The sequence below is a fragment of the Aulonocara sp. 'chitande type north' Nkhata Bay genome, linkage group LG13 (genome assembly GCF_057382095.1).
Source record: "Aulonocara sp. 'chitande type north' Nkhata Bay isolate Kocher_YH1m ecotype deep benthic linkage group LG13, A_spYH_male_GT1.1, whole genome shotgun sequence".
NCBI classification, from domain to species: Eukaryota; Metazoa; Chordata; class Actinopteri; order Cichliformes; family Cichlidae; genus Aulonocara; species Aulonocara sp. 'chitande type north' Nkhata Bay.
The window spans coordinates 1,184,790-1,201,359 of NC_141356.1; the positions used below are offsets into that span (position 1 = coordinate 1,184,790).

The 16,570-nt window shown below is 41.0% G+C and overlaps 2 protein-coding genes across 2 annotated transcripts; one reads left to right on the plus strand and one right to left on the minus strand.

Moving 5' to 3' along the window:
* The first annotated feature begins 16 nt into the window (after positions 1–16).
* On the plus strand, positions 17–8,382 carry yipf4 (Yip1 domain family, member 4). Its single transcript, XM_086258222.1, has 6 exons — positions 17–255; positions 1,783–1,936; positions 2,522–2,693; positions 6,125–6,202; positions 6,290–6,403; positions 7,619–8,382. Exons 1-6 carry the CDS (start codon positions 198–200, stop codon positions 7,754–7,756), a joined length of 714 nt encoding a protein of 237 aa, XP_086114348.1. The 5' UTR covers positions 17–197; the 3' UTR covers positions 7,757–8,382.
* Positions 8,383–8,717: 335 nt separating this feature from the next.
* LOC147315411 (NACHT, LRR and PYD domains-containing protein 1b allele 2-like) lies at positions 8,718–16,143 on the minus strand. The gene is made up of 9 exons (XM_086260155.1): positions 16,125–16,143; positions 16,005–16,075; positions 15,704–15,759; positions 15,355–15,569; positions 13,493–13,758; positions 12,911–13,027; positions 12,651–12,828; positions 12,127–12,533; positions 8,718–9,694 (listed from the first exon to the last, which is right to left on the minus strand). The coding sequence occupies exons 1-8, from the start codon at positions 16,141–16,143 to the stop codon at positions 12,214–12,216; spliced, it is 1,242 nt and encodes a 413-aa protein (XP_086116281.1). The 3' UTR covers positions 8,718–9,694; positions 12,127–12,213.
* Between the last annotated feature and the right edge of the window lie 427 nt (positions 16,144–16,570).

Genomic DNA, 16,570 nt, shown 5'->3' on the forward strand with positions numbered 1-16,570 from the left:
ATGCATCACAAGACGTGTACTCTTTTCTAGCATCATCTGCACTTCCTGCTTACGTCCAAGCGCACAACGTCGGAAAGAAAACAAGATGCGGTAGTTGAACTTCACTGAAGAGTTGTGACCAATGACAGCTTTATTAACGTGTCACTAAATGCAATTTCTGTGGAGCCAAGGCGTGTGGCAGTAATAGAAACTGAAACATGCAGTTCTCTCCCACCAACGGAGATTTCACGTTCGTGTCTTCGACCGAGGCTGAAGGTAGGCTATCGCTAGCAGAGCTACGCAGCTAGCAGGCCTGAAAAGAGCTAGCCTCGTACCTGCTCACGTCGTTTATTTTTTTGTCTCGAGTTAGATTAGATACCCAGGCGTAGATCCATCCACACTAAGAAATAGCACTTTGCTGTGGGCTGACTCTGCATTTCTGAGTAATTGGTACACAGTATTTCACAGGTAGACAGTCTGTCATTTAGCTTTGCTAAATAACTTCAGCACTGATACGTGGCTGGTGGAGAACGTAGCTGCCGAGTACCAAGTTTACTGGCTAAACCAGAAATTAAATGTTACTACTTAAACTGTGATGGAGTAAGTGACTGAGTCTCTCCTGGGTGAGGGTCTGGTTGCTGCTGTTATGATGCGGAGGGTTTTGTTTCCACGTCAAGGGAAAAGTCACTGCTTGTCTAAACAGGCTTGCTGTAAGTGGTCACTTTTATCTGGGATGAAACATTTCACTCTCATCCAAATTCATCCGTCCACAGTGGTCACTGTGAATGGGTCACATGTTATGGCTTTCATAGTCACTATATGTCATCCGGGTTGAACACACATACGTGATTTTCGATCAGTGATTTAGGCCGCAATACCTTTTTGGATAAAAAGTAACGCAGTACGTTACTTTATTACTCAAAGGAGAAAATAATGTTATTTTATGTAACTCTATAAAATGGGTGGAGCACATTGTCTCATAATTGCCGTTGAACAATATAAACCTGAGGCTACAGTATTTAGGTATGAACACAAAGCTGAAAACGGCAAACCAAAATGAAAACCAGTACAAAGACGCTTCAAAGCCCCACAGTGATTCTGCTGTACAGAAACGTTACAGAAGGTAACAATGGAGGCTGTTTGTTGCCTGTTGAAGTTCAGGGTCTGGCTGCTTGGGGTCAGAGTTCACTCAGGTTCTTGACTTAGAGTTAGCTTGCTGTCTGATTAGCATAAAGTAGCTGTTTCTGTCCTGGATGCATCTTCCATTTTACCATCACGCTCTCACCCTTTTGTGCAATAAAAGTAAAATAAAAGTCCATATCCATGCTGTACACTGTGCTGGTATTTTCCTCCTCTGACATGCAAATTCCAATCAAGTAAGCAAGATCAATAGATAAACAGACTAACATTTCCAAGGAACTGAACTCCTGGGAACCGGTTCTCGATTCCTAGTCCCATCCCCTGTGTGTGTAACTGCACTGATTGGACAGGGGCTTGTTAACCATGCCAGGCGAGTGCACTGGAATATCTTCCTTATAAAAAAAAAAAAGAAAAAAGATTTAACCTTTGCCTGCATCGGTCTCACTCTTTATGTTTAGAGTGGCGCTGCCACTAATGTTTACTTTGACATCCTAATTTTAATTGGGACGATTATTGGTCAGCTTGGTAAGGCTGCATTGAGAGTGAGAACTGGTTATAGTGGACTTAAAGCTGTTTTGTCATACATCTTGCGGTGTGTATTTCTGGATTCATGCCAGTCTAAAAGCACACATTACACGATGTAAACAAATATGTCATCCTCAGAACTCAGCGGCACCATCAGCACTCCAGATGTTAAACTGAATATAGGCAGTGACAGTGGGAAGGACCCGTATGCCACCACCTTCCTGAGACAACGAGGCTACGGCTGGCTGCTGGAGGTGGAGGAAGAGGACAATGAAGAGAGCAAACCTCTTCTGTAAGTGCATGGTGGTTTTATTTTGCAGGAACAGCCATAGTGCTTTAAGTTTGTTGTATTATGACTCACATCAACTTGGCTAATCTTTACAATAAACTTATATAGTGGGTTATCTTTCCCCCCAAAAAAATGTCATCCAAGTCTGCACTGTGTAGACTTCTTTTAGATAACTGGGAGTACTTGTAGTGAAATGTTTCTGCTTTTTTATAATTGTACTGAGATGTTGAAACTGTAGGATTACTTACGGGGAACTTATTCTCTACCCGAACCCAGAGCAGTGTGACAGAGATGTTCCTGCTCTATGGAATAACACAGACATCAGAGTACACAATACAAGCATGCACTATTGGAACAAGATGTATATCAGAGGAATAAAACAATAGATCCCCTTTAAGGTGAAGGGCTGGACAGTTGTATTGTTCCACTGCTTCTGAACAGTTCAGTTCACCTTGTGCTGCTTGCTCAAAACACATGCACATCTGTAGATCCTGTTTTTGTGATCTTCACCATTGAAACTGACTGGGTTAGACTTGACTTTAACACCAGTGATGATCATGTCATCTTGTTGTGCTTCTTTTTGAACAGGGAGGAGCTGGACATTGATATAAAGGACATCTATTACAAGATTCGATGTGTGCTGATGCCAATGCCATCACTGGGTTACAACCGGCAGGTGGTTCGAGACAACCCAGACTTCTGGGGCCCTCTGGCTGTGGTGCTGCTCTTCTCCATGATCTCCATCTATGGACAGTTCAGGGTGAGGAGGACACAAGAAACACAGCTGTGTCGCTTCATTCAAACATGTTCAAACTACAGCAAGACCATCATCATCTGTCCTGCCTGGATGGCATTTGAAACCAATGTTTGTGGGTTAAACAGGAGTTGAAGTAGTGCTCATTATGTTACTGCTTTTCTTTCATGTAGCTTCATACTGAATCCAGAAAAGAACTAAAGCCCAAAATAGCATTGGCCGTATCAAACAGCTCCAGTGCACTGGGCTGCACAGCACTTTGAGATCTGTGTGGATTGGCTGTGGGTTCCAGTCTCTGCTGGAGCCAGTAGCCTCCAGTAACTCAAAACCTTTACTTGTAATTAGGGCTCGGCGATATGGCCCAAAATCCACATTGCTGTAACGATATATATCACAACATATTCTTTTCTTCTGTATATATGTCTGAACTGAACAGTATAGAATGCCATTTAAGCATATTTATTGTGCAAAACTTTTTTTTTAAATGTTTAAATTGCAAAACTTTTCAAATAACTTTTAAGATCTTTTTCCAAATACCAATACACAAAATTCTAAGTTGTTTAAAATAAAGTGGAAAATGTGCCTTTGGAACAGGCTTGGAAAAGATCGGTCTGCTGGTGTTAGAGCCACTTGACTGACTGGTGTTTGTGGAGGGCACAGTTTTTGGCTTTCCTTTTAAACCTTTGGTATGCAGACTTGGTATTCCATCTCTTTGCTATCAATGTCCCCGGCATAATTTGCTATTTTTCTGCTCAACATCTGACCGCTTAAACCCAAACCAGGTCCAAATGCGTTGCACTGGTCTTCTTTATGAGCACCGGTCGACCGTGGTTCAGGGGGTTGGGAAGCTCATCTTGTAACCGGAAGGTTGCCAGTTCGATCCCCAGCTCTGTCTGTCTTGGTCATTGTGTCCTTGGGCAAGACACTTTACCCTACTGGTGATGGCCAGAGGGGCTGCCCCAGGGCAGCTGTACAACTGTGGTTTGCCTCCACCAGTGTGTGAATGTGACAGTGAATGAATAGTGGAATTGTAAAGCGCTATATAAATGCAGTCCCCACGTGTAAGCTCCATGCTTGCAGCCACTGCGATGCTTTCAATCAAAACAGGTGCAGCTTGATGACATCATCAACATGCGGTAGAGCTGTATAGTCAAAATCTCTGCCGTTGGCCAAATTCATATCGTTTCTACCATATAACGTTTCTACCGCCCAGACTTGTAATAGCTAGGATTACTTCCTGAACAACAAAAGTAGCTCCAGTCCTATGGTGAGCAGTGGAAGCAGTGAGTCTGTGAAAATGAAGACGGATTGCACAGGTCTGCAAAAAATATTTATATATTTTTTCAGCTGCGTGGGATATTTTAGGTAAATTTGATGTTTGTAGGGTGCTGAATCCAAACATGATCTCCCTCCATCATGAACAGTTTTTTTGCAAAACACAAAGAATTTACATTAAGGTCGTGTCCAAATTCATGGGCTGATCCTCCTGAGGCCGCATTTGTAGACCGATTACGTCACAGCGACGCGCCGAAGGCTGTCCAAATGCGTAGACTCCTCCAAATGCAGCCGACAAACGCGTCCTCCTTTTCACCGCATTTGAAGGATGGGACGGGTGTGTCCTTCGTGGCCCACCATATCCCAGAATTCATAGCGTGGCCCAGCCAAACTCCAGTTTTCAGCAATGGCGGCTGCTACTAAGTTTTATTATTCTTTCTGGGTCACAAAATAAACTTTTAACATATTGTCAGGCGAGAAAGTAGCTGTGTAAACATCAAATATCTGCTCGGTTTATCAAGATATCGCATATTTGCAAAAGTGCTTCGATGTTTTCGGAGGCGTCTGCTACCCACCAGCTCGATAGCGAGCCGGGAGCTCGAGGGTAACTGATGCAGCCGAGAACGGCACAGATCACCGCGGACTTTCGCTACTCAGGTTAAACGTGATATATAATTCACTTAGACAACCTAAAAATGTTATTGTTGGGCTTTTTTCAGTGTTTTATTTGTTCGTGAGTCAGTCAGTTTGGCTGAGATTAAAGTTATTAGATTAGATAAAATAAAACTTTATTAATACCTCGGGTGGGTTCCTCCTTGGTTTTCACACAGCTGACTAAACATCAAACAGAAAACTGATTAAACAGAAGTGTGAGATAGTCGAGAGTTTACGCCAGTGTCCTGTTATATTTTAGATAGCACGGAGCAGACGGCGAGTTTATTAAACTCCACAGAGACAGCGGTGACGCTAATCTGAAGGTGAGACCGTCCCATTTCTCGGCCGTTTACTTCCGGCCTACCCGACTCCTGAGGACCCGGCCCACGTAGACTGCGAAGGCCGGGTCCTCAGGAGGATGCAGCCCATGAATTTGGACACGTCTTAAAAAAGCACAACAGCGATGAAACAAGTCAATATTTTGTTACAATTAACTATGCATCATTTTTCTTATGATTGAACAAAGAAACAAAAAACGATTCGTTCATGATAGATGTAACACTACACGTTTACTCTTGTCTGTGAAAGCTTCTCTTTGATGCTCCCAACACGCTTCCCTTTCCTCCCATTTTCTGTTTGTATTTCTCTGGAGTCTCGCTCTTAGAAATATTACATTAATGTAAGAAATCATTATGGGATATGGTTTTTAACTCAGATTTCAGTTTAAAAATTCTACGCTGAGTTAAACTAAAAACATGAGTTTTGCAAGAAAACGCGACGAGAAGGAATTTTAAAAATATTTTTCCCGGTTTCAGCGAGTACAAATCTATAAGAAACACTCGTATGCAGTTTTTTGGTTGCAGACCTGTGTTACGTTTCATTGTTGAGGGAATTTCCCCAGTGGAAGAGGACTGTGATGATCGGCTGCTTTGTTTCTCTGTTTGCTGAATTCGGTTAGGCCTATTACCTGGTTTTGTTTGGTAAGGTGAAATATGTCAGGTACACACCAACTCAGGTTCATTGTTTGTACCTCTTTCCACCAGCAGAGTACAGAGTTGCTTGAGTGAGAGAAGATCTTGTAACTTAGTGCAGTTGATTTATTTTATTACACAGATAAAAGTTTGCATTGAGGATGAGTTGATCTTAGTTTGTATATGCTGTTGGTTATAGTTCTTATTTAGTCCCATCTGGCTTCTTGACAGATATCTGATGAAAAACACGGCATTTTGTTTGTGCCAAGTGACATTTGGAAACGACAGATTGAAAATGTGTCCAGTGGAAACTTGAGTACATTGTGCTAATTAATCGGATTAAATACAACCTTTCCTTTGAACCAACCACGTCCTTTTGTGTAGACCAACAAATGCAGCTTCACTAGACAGTACTTTGCATCCTCTACATTATATGCATCTGCGTCAGACATATGTATAATGTACTAGCTGGATACTCTTTTATACTCACTGTGGCATAATTCAGTGTCAACACCAACCTGTTCTTTGCATTCACAGGTTGTGTCTTGGATCATCACCATCTGGATATTTGGATCACTAACCATCTTCCTGCTGGCTCGTGTTCTTGGTGGGGAGGTAAATCCAGCTGACACCTGCAGCACTTGAAGTTAACTCTAACTTGTACATACAGAGGATAAGAAATGCTTTTGTTCTCCTGAGCAGGTTTCATACGGTCAGGTCCTTGGAGTGATTGGGTATTCCCTTCTTCCTCTCATCGTCATAGCCCCTCTGCTCTTAGTGATTGGAGGCTTCGAGGTGGTTTCTACACTAGTCAAAGTGAGTCACTTTAATAAACAAGTGTCTTATGTTTTCATGTTGTTACAACCTGCCTCATAGGCTACAGCAAAATGAAAGATGTAAATAAAGAACATGATTATGACAGCAAATCGGTAGTGCTATGCATGTATGGGTATTTTGTAAAGATTGTAGGAAGCAGAGACGGCTCAAACACGTGCTGAGCTGGTCTAGTCTAGTAAGCTGGTGTTCAGATCATTGTAGAGAGTAAGTGAGAGGGCCCGCTCCGAAACGGAGGCTGGACGGCTGTAGTCAAAGGCTACATCTACACTGATAAATTCGAAAACACTCTGCGTCCACACTATCATTTTCAGTCGTTTCCGAGAGTTCGTCCACACTGAAAACACTTACCTTCCTGTAGTGCGCATGCGTGAAACATAGGGCAATTCGACCTGCGTCATTTCCTTCTGCCATTCCTTCTGAGGAAAAGCACCGAGTTGTTCAAATAGACAATGAGGTGGAGTTGTTGCTGCGAGTAACACGAGTACAAAGTTGCTCTGAGGAAACATTGCGTCTTCTGGAGCATGTACAAACTGATATTAGAATCAGAATTAATCTTCAATAGGGCTGCTGTGTAATGCCGTCCGCCATCTTAGTTGAATTGGTCACATGACTGCATCACATGACTAAAATGCGTTAGTTTTCGAGAGCCTCCGATTGAGCTTTGGAGAGCGTTTTCCCTGACCAACAACGCCGTCTCAGTGTGGACGAAACAGTCCAAAAACATGTTGGTGTGAACATGGAGACAGAGCTTCATAAACGTGACAGACACTGATGCGCCTATGACAGTTTCCTCATTTCTCCTCACGAGAAGCAGATAGAAATGTATGAATAAAAAAAATAGAGAGCCTTGTTATTTCTGATGGTTTGAGTCCTCCATAGTCCCTGGTTCCAAATTCACTCCTTTACTCTAAAGGAAAATATCCGCTGCTTGGTTCATGCAGTATGCAAGCAAAGTCAGGGACACAAACTGGGTCAATTCTATCATGTCAGAGCAGGATGGCATTATTAGAGCATTGCTGTAATTGTGCACTCCAGCCAGTATGTTCTTGACAAGCTTGTCTTTTAATGAGTCTTTCATAACCCACAGCATGATAGAAAATTGTTAATAATTGTAGCTTTTAGATAAGCAATGAAGTTCTTTCACCCTGTGGCTGTTTGCTCTTAATGTTGAATGAATGTCTTCTCATCTTTCAGCTTTTTGGAGTTTTCTGGGCTGCATACAGTGCTGCTTCACTGCTTGTCGGAGATGAATTTAAAACAAAGAAGCCCCTTCTCATATATCCCATTTTCCTACTGTACATCTACTTCCTGTCACTATATACTGGAGTGTGATTGGATGACCTGGAGCTGTGGACCTTTTCATGGACAGTTACCCTGGAGCATGGGTGGGGGGGAAAAAACAAAAAACCTACAAAACCAGGATTTTTTTAAAACTCTGTTATTCTAGATGTTGGGGAAGTTGGGAATATATACTAATGTATATAGTTTTTCCCTTGTGTCTTTGGTCAATAAAGTGCGTATGCTTTTGCTGCTTAAACTTTGGTATGCAGACTTATCAATCACCAGTGCAATACAGATTCCAGAGCCCTGCGTAAACCTGTAGTTCTTGAGTCTAGAAATAAGTCCAGGCCTGGATATTAATGTCATATTTTTAAAAAGCTTAATCACACTGAGGAATATGGTGCCAAATATTTATGTATGTTTGTGCTGATCCTTATTGTTGTGCACTGTAGCTTTCTACCAGAAATGTTCATTTATGCTTTTCCCTTTTTACAGACATGTTAATTTATAGATTTCAGCAGTGGAAGCAGGTGGAATGGGTCAATCAGAAGGATATAAACCATTGTCTACTAAATGTGGTGCCTTGTTCTCTAAACCCTGAGTCTTTTTTTATACAGGACTATACTCGTTTGATCAATAATACAGTAAATTTGTAGAGTAATTTGTCTCTAAACCATCTGGTGTCTCATGACTCATCACTGCTTTACAGTAAACCCAACTTTGTCACACTTAACAGTCCTGTAATCTATACTGCAGCACTAGATTTGCCTACAAATTTTACAATCATTTGCAAATGTAGGGTCAAACACACTAAGACAGTATTCTTATTCAGTGCTACTGTACTTACAATTGGGTTTCTAATGTTTGTAGAAAAGAAGAAAAAATGAGAAAGCCAAGAGTAACAATTATGTTGCATCCCCATGAAGGTCTAAGTGGTGAGGAGACTAACATAAAACTGGAAAAAGGAATATAAGGAGGCTGTTGAGGTCAGATTTTAAAAAGGTTTATTGCCAACATGTTATCAGAAGGAAGCATAGTTCATGGAGAGCCAAGGCCAACGCAAGAAAACAGCTCTAACTCACCCTAACTATAACCAGGCTTAACTAGGCCAGTGCTGGTTTACAAATGACGTACCGTAAGTTTGGCAAATTTAAGTGGCAGAAACAACTGTAAATATGTGCTTATATGACTGGCTGGCAGCCAGATAATGACTGTATTGTATTGGTTTGGGACATGACATTAGAAGAATGCTGAGGCTCATCATCAGTAGGTTACCAAAGAACTGAGGAATTAATCTCTCTTGGTGGCCCACTACGTAGCTCTTCAAATTACAAATGTCAAGGTGGTACTAGAGTAGTATTCAGGTAATTATAACTCTTAATATTCTTTAAAATGTAAGTGCAGCAGTTTAGGGTCATTAAGGATTGAGATAGAAATGTACTAAAAATGGTAAATGGCCTGTATTTGTATTTTGTATAGCGCTTTACTACAACCAGTCATCCACCCATTCACACACTAATGTACTTCTTTCCAATTGATGTAATGCCAAATCACAAAAATATTTTCCTCAAAGGGCTTTATATTGTAAGGTCAAGACCCTAAAATAATATTATTGGCGACAATGGGAAGGAAAAACTCCCTTTTAACAGGAAGAAACCTCCAGCAGAACCAGGCTCAGGGAGGGGCGGGGCCATCTGCTGTGATTGGTTGGGGTGAGGGAAGGGAGACAGGACAAGGACATGGTGTGGAAGAGAGACAGAGGTTAATAACTAATGATTACATTCAGAGTGGTGTATAAACACATAGTGAGAGAAAAATAATACTTCTTACCTAAGAAGTAACTAAGGGAGGATTTATGGTCACCTGATCCTGCTCTAACTTCATCTGGTTCCACAGACATGAGATGAAGTTCAGTCTCCTCTGACAATACACCCTGTACCCACTGCTCCACACCTTTATTATCAACAGTATCGAACGCTGCACTGAGGTCTAGCAGGACAAGCACAGAGATGAGTCCACTGTCAGAGGCCATAAGAAGATCATTTGTAACCTTCACTAAAGCTGTTTCTGTGCTGTGCTGAGCTCTGAAACCTGACTGAAACTCTTCAAATAAACCTCTGCAGATGATCTGTTAGCTGTTTGACAACTACTCTTTCAAGGATTTTTGATATGAAAGGAAGGTTGGAGATTGGCCTATAATTAGCTAAGACTGCTGGGTCTAGAGATGCTTTTTGAGTAAAGGTTTAACTACAGCCAGCTTGAAGGCCTGTGGTACATAGCTGATCATTAGAGATAGGTTGATCATATTTAAGATCGAAGAATTAATTAATGGCAGGACTCCTTTGAGCAGTTTTGTAGGAATGGGGTCTAAAAGACACGTTGATGGTTTGGAGGAAGTAATTATTGAAGTTAACTCAGAAAGATCAATTGGAGAAAAAGAGTCTAACTTAACATCAATGGTACTAAGAGTAGCTGTAGATAATATTACATCTGTGGGATGATTACTGGTAATTTTTTCTCTAATGATTAAAATTTTATTAGTGAAGAAGTTCATGAAGTCATTACTAGTTAACGTTAAAGGGATTGTTGGCTCAAAAGAGCTCTGACTGTTTGTCAGCCTGGCTACAGAGCTGAAGAGAAACCTGGGGTTGTTCTTATTGTCTTCAATCAGTGATGAATAGTAAGATGTTCTGGCTTTGTGGAGGGCTTTCTTATAAAGCAGCAAACTATTTCTCCAGGCTAAATGATGATCCTCTAAATTTGTGACACGCCATTTCCTCTCCAGATTACGAGTCATCTGCTTTAGGCTACGTGTTTGAGAATTATACCACGGAGTCAGGTACTTCTGATTAGAGACCTTAGTTTTCACTGGAGCTACAGTATCCAGAGTCGTACGTAGTGAGGAGGTGAAATTATTAACAAGATAATCGACCTCTGTTGGAGCAGCGTTCAGATAGCTGCTCTGCTCTGTGTTGGTACAGGGCATTGAAGATGATAACAGTGGGTGGATTATATTCTTAAACTTAGTTACAGCGCTTTCAGAAAGACATCTACTGTGATAAAGTCTACTCTCCACCGCTGTGTAATCAATTATTGTAAATGTAAATGTTATCAGGAAATGATCAGACAGCAGAGGGTTTTCAGGAAACACTGTTAAATGTTCAGTTTCTATGCCATATGTTAAAACAAGATCTAGAGTGTGATTAAAGTGGTGGGTGGGTTCTTTTACATTTTGAGAGAAGCCAATTGAGTCTAATAACAGATTAAATGCCATGTTGAGGCTGTAATTTTTAGCATCTACATGGATGTTAAAATCACCCACAATAATTATTTTATCTGAGCTCAGAACTAAATTAGATATAAAGTCTGAGAAATCAGACAGAAACTCTGTGTAAGGCCCAGGTGGACGATAGATGATAACAAGTAAAGACTGGTTTCTGAGTTCACAGCTGGGGAGGATGAAGCTAAGCATCAGGCTTTCAAATGAATTAAAAGTCTGTCTGGGTCTTTGGTTGATTAATGTTCGTGTGTAATTTACGTTGAGTAGGCTAACCACGTTATTAAATTAATGCATGTAAGGTGAACTAGCAAACACCATCATAGCTACATGCGGCTGTCTTCTTGTATGATGGCAGATACTCCCTTCGCCCTGGCCAAAAAATGACCAAAGAAAAAGTGGAAAACAGTTAAACATGAGAGATTTTTGGACAAAGTTTGTGTTTTTTCCATTGTTTAAGCACTGCTTCCAGCCAAGAGTGATGCCATAAATCCCCTATAGCTGCAGAAAAGGCTAACATTGTTATCTTTTTACAAAAAACAGCTGAACATGAGAGGTTTTTGGACAAAGTTTGTGTTCTCCATCCTTTAATCACCGGTTCGAGCACCGTTTAAGCACCGGCACCGTTTCAAAAGCACCGGTTTGGCACCGGTATCAGATAACACTTAAACGATACCCATCCCTAGTCAGGACAAAAGTGTGTGTGTGTTACTGCCAACAGTCATAGTTGGTTTCTCTTCTGCACAGAACACTAAATGGCTAAGGTACTACTGAAGTTTCTATCTGTTCCTCCTGGAGGCTAATAAGGAAACCTGGTTCTGGCCTGGAGGTAATGAGTGTACAGGCAGATTTCTTTTCTGATGTATTAATCACATATTTTAACCATATCACTTTAGTAATAGTAGTATCAGAAGACGTTAAACAGATAGTGAGACTCCAGGCTGTCTCCTGGCTGCATACTAATCCCATGTTTGCCTACTGGTGGTGGTCAGAGGGCCCGGTGGCGCCAGTGTCCGGCAGCCTCGCCTCTGTCAGTGCAGCTGTGGCTACAATGTAGCCATCACCAGTGTGTGAATGTGTGTGTGAATGGGTGAATGTAGTGTAAAGTGCTTTGGGGTCCTTACAAAAAAACAGCTAGACACACCTCCCATGAAGATCACAATAGTGACTGTCAGTGGTCTTTGAGATTCATCGTCACAGCTCCACAGATTCTTTAGAAATCTGTCTTCCTTCACATTAACTTCAGGTCTTTGGAAAGGCATCGATCCTCCTCACAGAGAGCAGCAATCAGAAGTGAGCTGGCTTCACTTCCTTTTCGTCGCACTGTGTCGATCACGTCTCGTGCTTTATCTGCTCTGCTCTGCTGTGATCTGACTGATTCCATCTCCTGATCGTTGATAACACGCTGCTGCAGGAGTTTATCCAGAAGTTTGTTTAAAACAGATTCAGACACTCTTTCAATAAACCGTGAGCGAATTGTGAACAGTCTCTCATCCACCGGGACTCCGGCCTCTGCGGGGACATCCCTCATTAAGGTTTCTGTTCTTGGTGCTGAAGGAAAAAGACAGATAAAAGTAATTTAACTACACTCTGAACTGCAGATGAAAAGAGACTTAAGTATGATTTCAGTTAACTTTTATAAAATAACCTAGTAGCAGAAGTTTGCACGGTAATTTCTGCTCTGGCATTTGGCAGGAACCTTACCTGGCAGGTAAAGAGATGATTTCCAGGTTTCTGTCCCCTCTTGGTCTTTGACTGTCAGAGTCAAAATCTCTGGACTGGTACTCAGGAAAACTTGAAATGTTGGATGGTAATTTGGGCCAAACTTTAAGCGAAATTGTGTTTGCTAAAAACAACAGAAAGATGCCATTTTCATGACGAGTGAGTTATCCAGGACTTTAATTTAAGCAGCATTTAGTTTGACTCACCTCCGGCTGTATCCTGCTCTCAGGTTCACAGTGGATACTGTACCTTTGACCTAAGCTGAAAAGACAGTCAGCAGGGGTCTCAATGTATTCAGCACCATGTCCTTGTTGGGCAGCCACCTTCAGAGACAGGACAGTTTATTATGCTGGTAATGTTAATAAGTCTATTCACCTGTAGAGCTCATTTAAACGCATCAGGTGTAGAACATCATGTGTGAGTATGAATCAAAGAAAAACAATAATTCTTGAGATAAAACAACTTTGCACAGAGAAGGAAAGCTCTGGGACTTTATTTTTATCAGTAAAGTGTCAGATCTGACATTATGGTTCACAAACATCAAATGTTCACAGCTCAGGGTCATTACTGGGAGTGAATAATGAAGAGTAGTGATTGGTCAGCAGATCTGACAAGTCTGAAGGTGAATGTGATTACATAAAAGTTAACTGGAGTCTGATCCTGTGTTTCAGGTAATCAGGGAGGAATGACCAGTAAACCTGTACATAATTTTAGTTAAACATCAGAAATGCTGAGAAATCATTTGGATTCTGAGAGGACCATAGAGTGATGATGTTGAAACTGTTTACCTCTGGCAAAGGGATATTTTCCTGCAGCAGAAACATGTTGATTCTTCGAGATCCTGTCTCCAGAGGTCGGAAGAACAGCAGAACTTGACCATTTATGGCTTCTGCCATGTTCAGGAACCGCTTGAAGACATCCCAGATGAGGCCAAAGGCAGAGAGGTGAGGGACTTTCACAACCACATGGGTGGCAGTGATCTCCAGCGGCTCCAAGATGCTCATCCCATCATCAGAGATGTGGGCAACAGACAGCAGGCCATCAACATGCAGTGCTGTGAAAGCAAAGAGCTTTTAATTCTGAGAGTTCAGATTTACTTCTCACCATACCTGAGAATTACATCTCCTCCAAACTACAGGTTCACTTCCATCCTTTCTTGTTATAAATAAACTGCATTATGGTTATTTGTATAATGCAGAACAGTTCATCTTAGTATAATATTTACAGGCCAATTGCACTTGCCAGTATTTTACCTAAGGTGTTAGAAAGAATCTTGTTTGATAGAGTTAGTGTGTTCATCTCTTCTCTGGATAATCAGTTTGGCTTCAAACTAAAGCACGGCACTGACATGTGCATATATGCACTCAAGGAAATAGTCAGTTTGTACAGGGCTAAAAATTCATCTCTCCTCATGTGTTTCATTGATGCCTCTAAGGCTTTTGATCGAGTGAACCACAGAAAACTTTTTGATAAAATGAAGACACGGGGAGTTCCTCAGTACATCGTGAGGATTCTCTCTTACTGGTACGCTCATCAGAACATGCAGGTTAAATGGGGAAGCAGTATTTCTGCCCCCTTTGATGTCAGCAATGGTGTCAGACAGGGTGGGATTTTGTCTCCAATTTTATTTAATTTATATGTTGATGATTTGTCCATACAGCTGAGAGCCTGTAACACTGGGTGTATATTAGGTAAAACACTGATAAATCATCTCATGTATGCAGATGACCTGGTTGTTTTTAGTCCAAGCAGTGCTGGGTTACAGGATCTTCTTAATGTCTGTACTGAATATGGTGTACAATATGATATGAAGTACAATGCTGCTAAAAGTGCTGTTTTGATATGTAGAACCAAGCAGGATAAACAGCTAAATTTCCCTTTGTTTAAACTGGCACAAAAAACTCTTGAAGTTCATAAAAAGGTGAAATACCTCGGTCACTTTATTACTGAGCAAATGAATGATGATGATGACATATACAGACAACGATGTAAGCTCTATGTGCAGGCAAATACTATTGCACGCAAATTCAGCTTTTGTTCACTTCCAGTTAAAGTGGCTTTGTTTAAAGCGTATTGCACACGCTATATACTGCCCCCTTGTGGTCATCCTACAAACAATGTAGCATGCAGAAGCTGCATGTTGCATATAATGATGTGATGAGAATCCTTTGCAGGATACCTAGAAGTGGTAGTGCCAGCCAGATGTTTGTAGCTGTGGGTGTCTGGACTTTTAAAGCACTTTTAAGAAAGTTAATGTTCAGTTTTAGAGAACGACTGGATGGTTCGAGTAACAGTATAATTTTAGCACTCACAGATCCAACACTGAGTGGTTCCCGTTACTCATCCAGTCTGAGAAAGCACTGGTTAAAGTTTTTGTGTATTTATTGATTTATTTTAAGTAATTGTGTTTTATGTATATTATGGTTTTATATTTTTACAAATGCTTTATATACTTATTTATATACATATATATATATATTTAATGGTTTATACCTTGTGTTGGGGGGTGTTGTGTGTGTGTTTCTGTCTTGTTTTTTATGGACATGAAGTCTTCCAATAAAGATTGAATTGAATTGAATTAACTGAGCACCACACAGTAACACAGATGTTTTCAGAGCATCATCACAGCAGTCAGCATTACAGTGCTCACCCTCCTTTGTTTCACAGTGTGGCAGGTGGAGCTGACGGACTGCATCCTCAGAGCATGTGATATTGAACAGCGGCCCTGCAGCTGTTTTTCCAGCTGGCTGAAGGAGGCTCTCATCCCATTGGTTAGTCTGGTACAGCAGCTCCGCCTCCTGAGCCATAACAAACACCAGTCTGGTCAAAGTACACTGGAACACACCTGGACCAGGACACCTGAACCTGTAGGACACAGAAGGGCTGAAGCACTTCAACCAGCCTGTATGAGCTAAGGTCTGATCACCTCCCGCTGTATCACACGTGTCATGTCACATCATTACATACATGTTATCAACCTAATGTGAAACTAGAAGCACCTGTAGGAGATTTGTGTGGATTCAGTTTGTACTTCAGGGGTGAAGCTTGATGGAGGCTGGAATTCAGAGAGGAAACAACATCAGCTGTTTAAAGCAACAATAAACAAGTAAGCAGTGAAGAAACTACATGGAGTACACATTATTGATCTGTACATACGATGACACTAAATCTTAAACCTTATTGGCTGTCTGGCCTGACTGATCTGCCTTGTGCTGTAACACATATGACACAGTTTCTGTGCTGAAAGCCTCTGTTTTTGTTCCATAACACAATAATCAGATCCACGTGCATTTCTCTCACCTCTGTGTCATCCTGAGACAAATCAAGCTGTGTGTCTAATGAGTCTGGATTGAGTCTGACCTCAGAGTCACCTGATGAGAGACAAACACTGAATAATTCAGGATTCCCTGGAACTCTAACTGGTGCTGTTTACAATCATATTCATTTGTTAGTGGTTTTCTAACAAAATACAAACTGTTTGTGAGGGATTTCTCTTTCTTCTTTAGGGACCCACCATCTTCAGCTGCAACCTTCTCACTCACTAAAAAGATTTAAAAAGTATTAAAATATTTTGACCAAAACCAGTACCTAAAAAAAAAATCATCAAAAAACGAGCAAACATAATTTATAGATTTTTGCAGAATGAAATAAGTACAAACTAGCTGTCACGTGATATGGTATTGATGAAATATTAATGAACATGACAAATAGACTAAGTACTCACTGGTTTTGTCTCTGGAAGATTTAATAGTCTTGTTATTGAAACTGCAGACAGTAACGTTAAAACGCAACTGATTAATATGCACTAAGTCAACCCAGAGAAACAGAAGAAAACAGACTTTACCATGAAGATCCTCAGTGTGGAT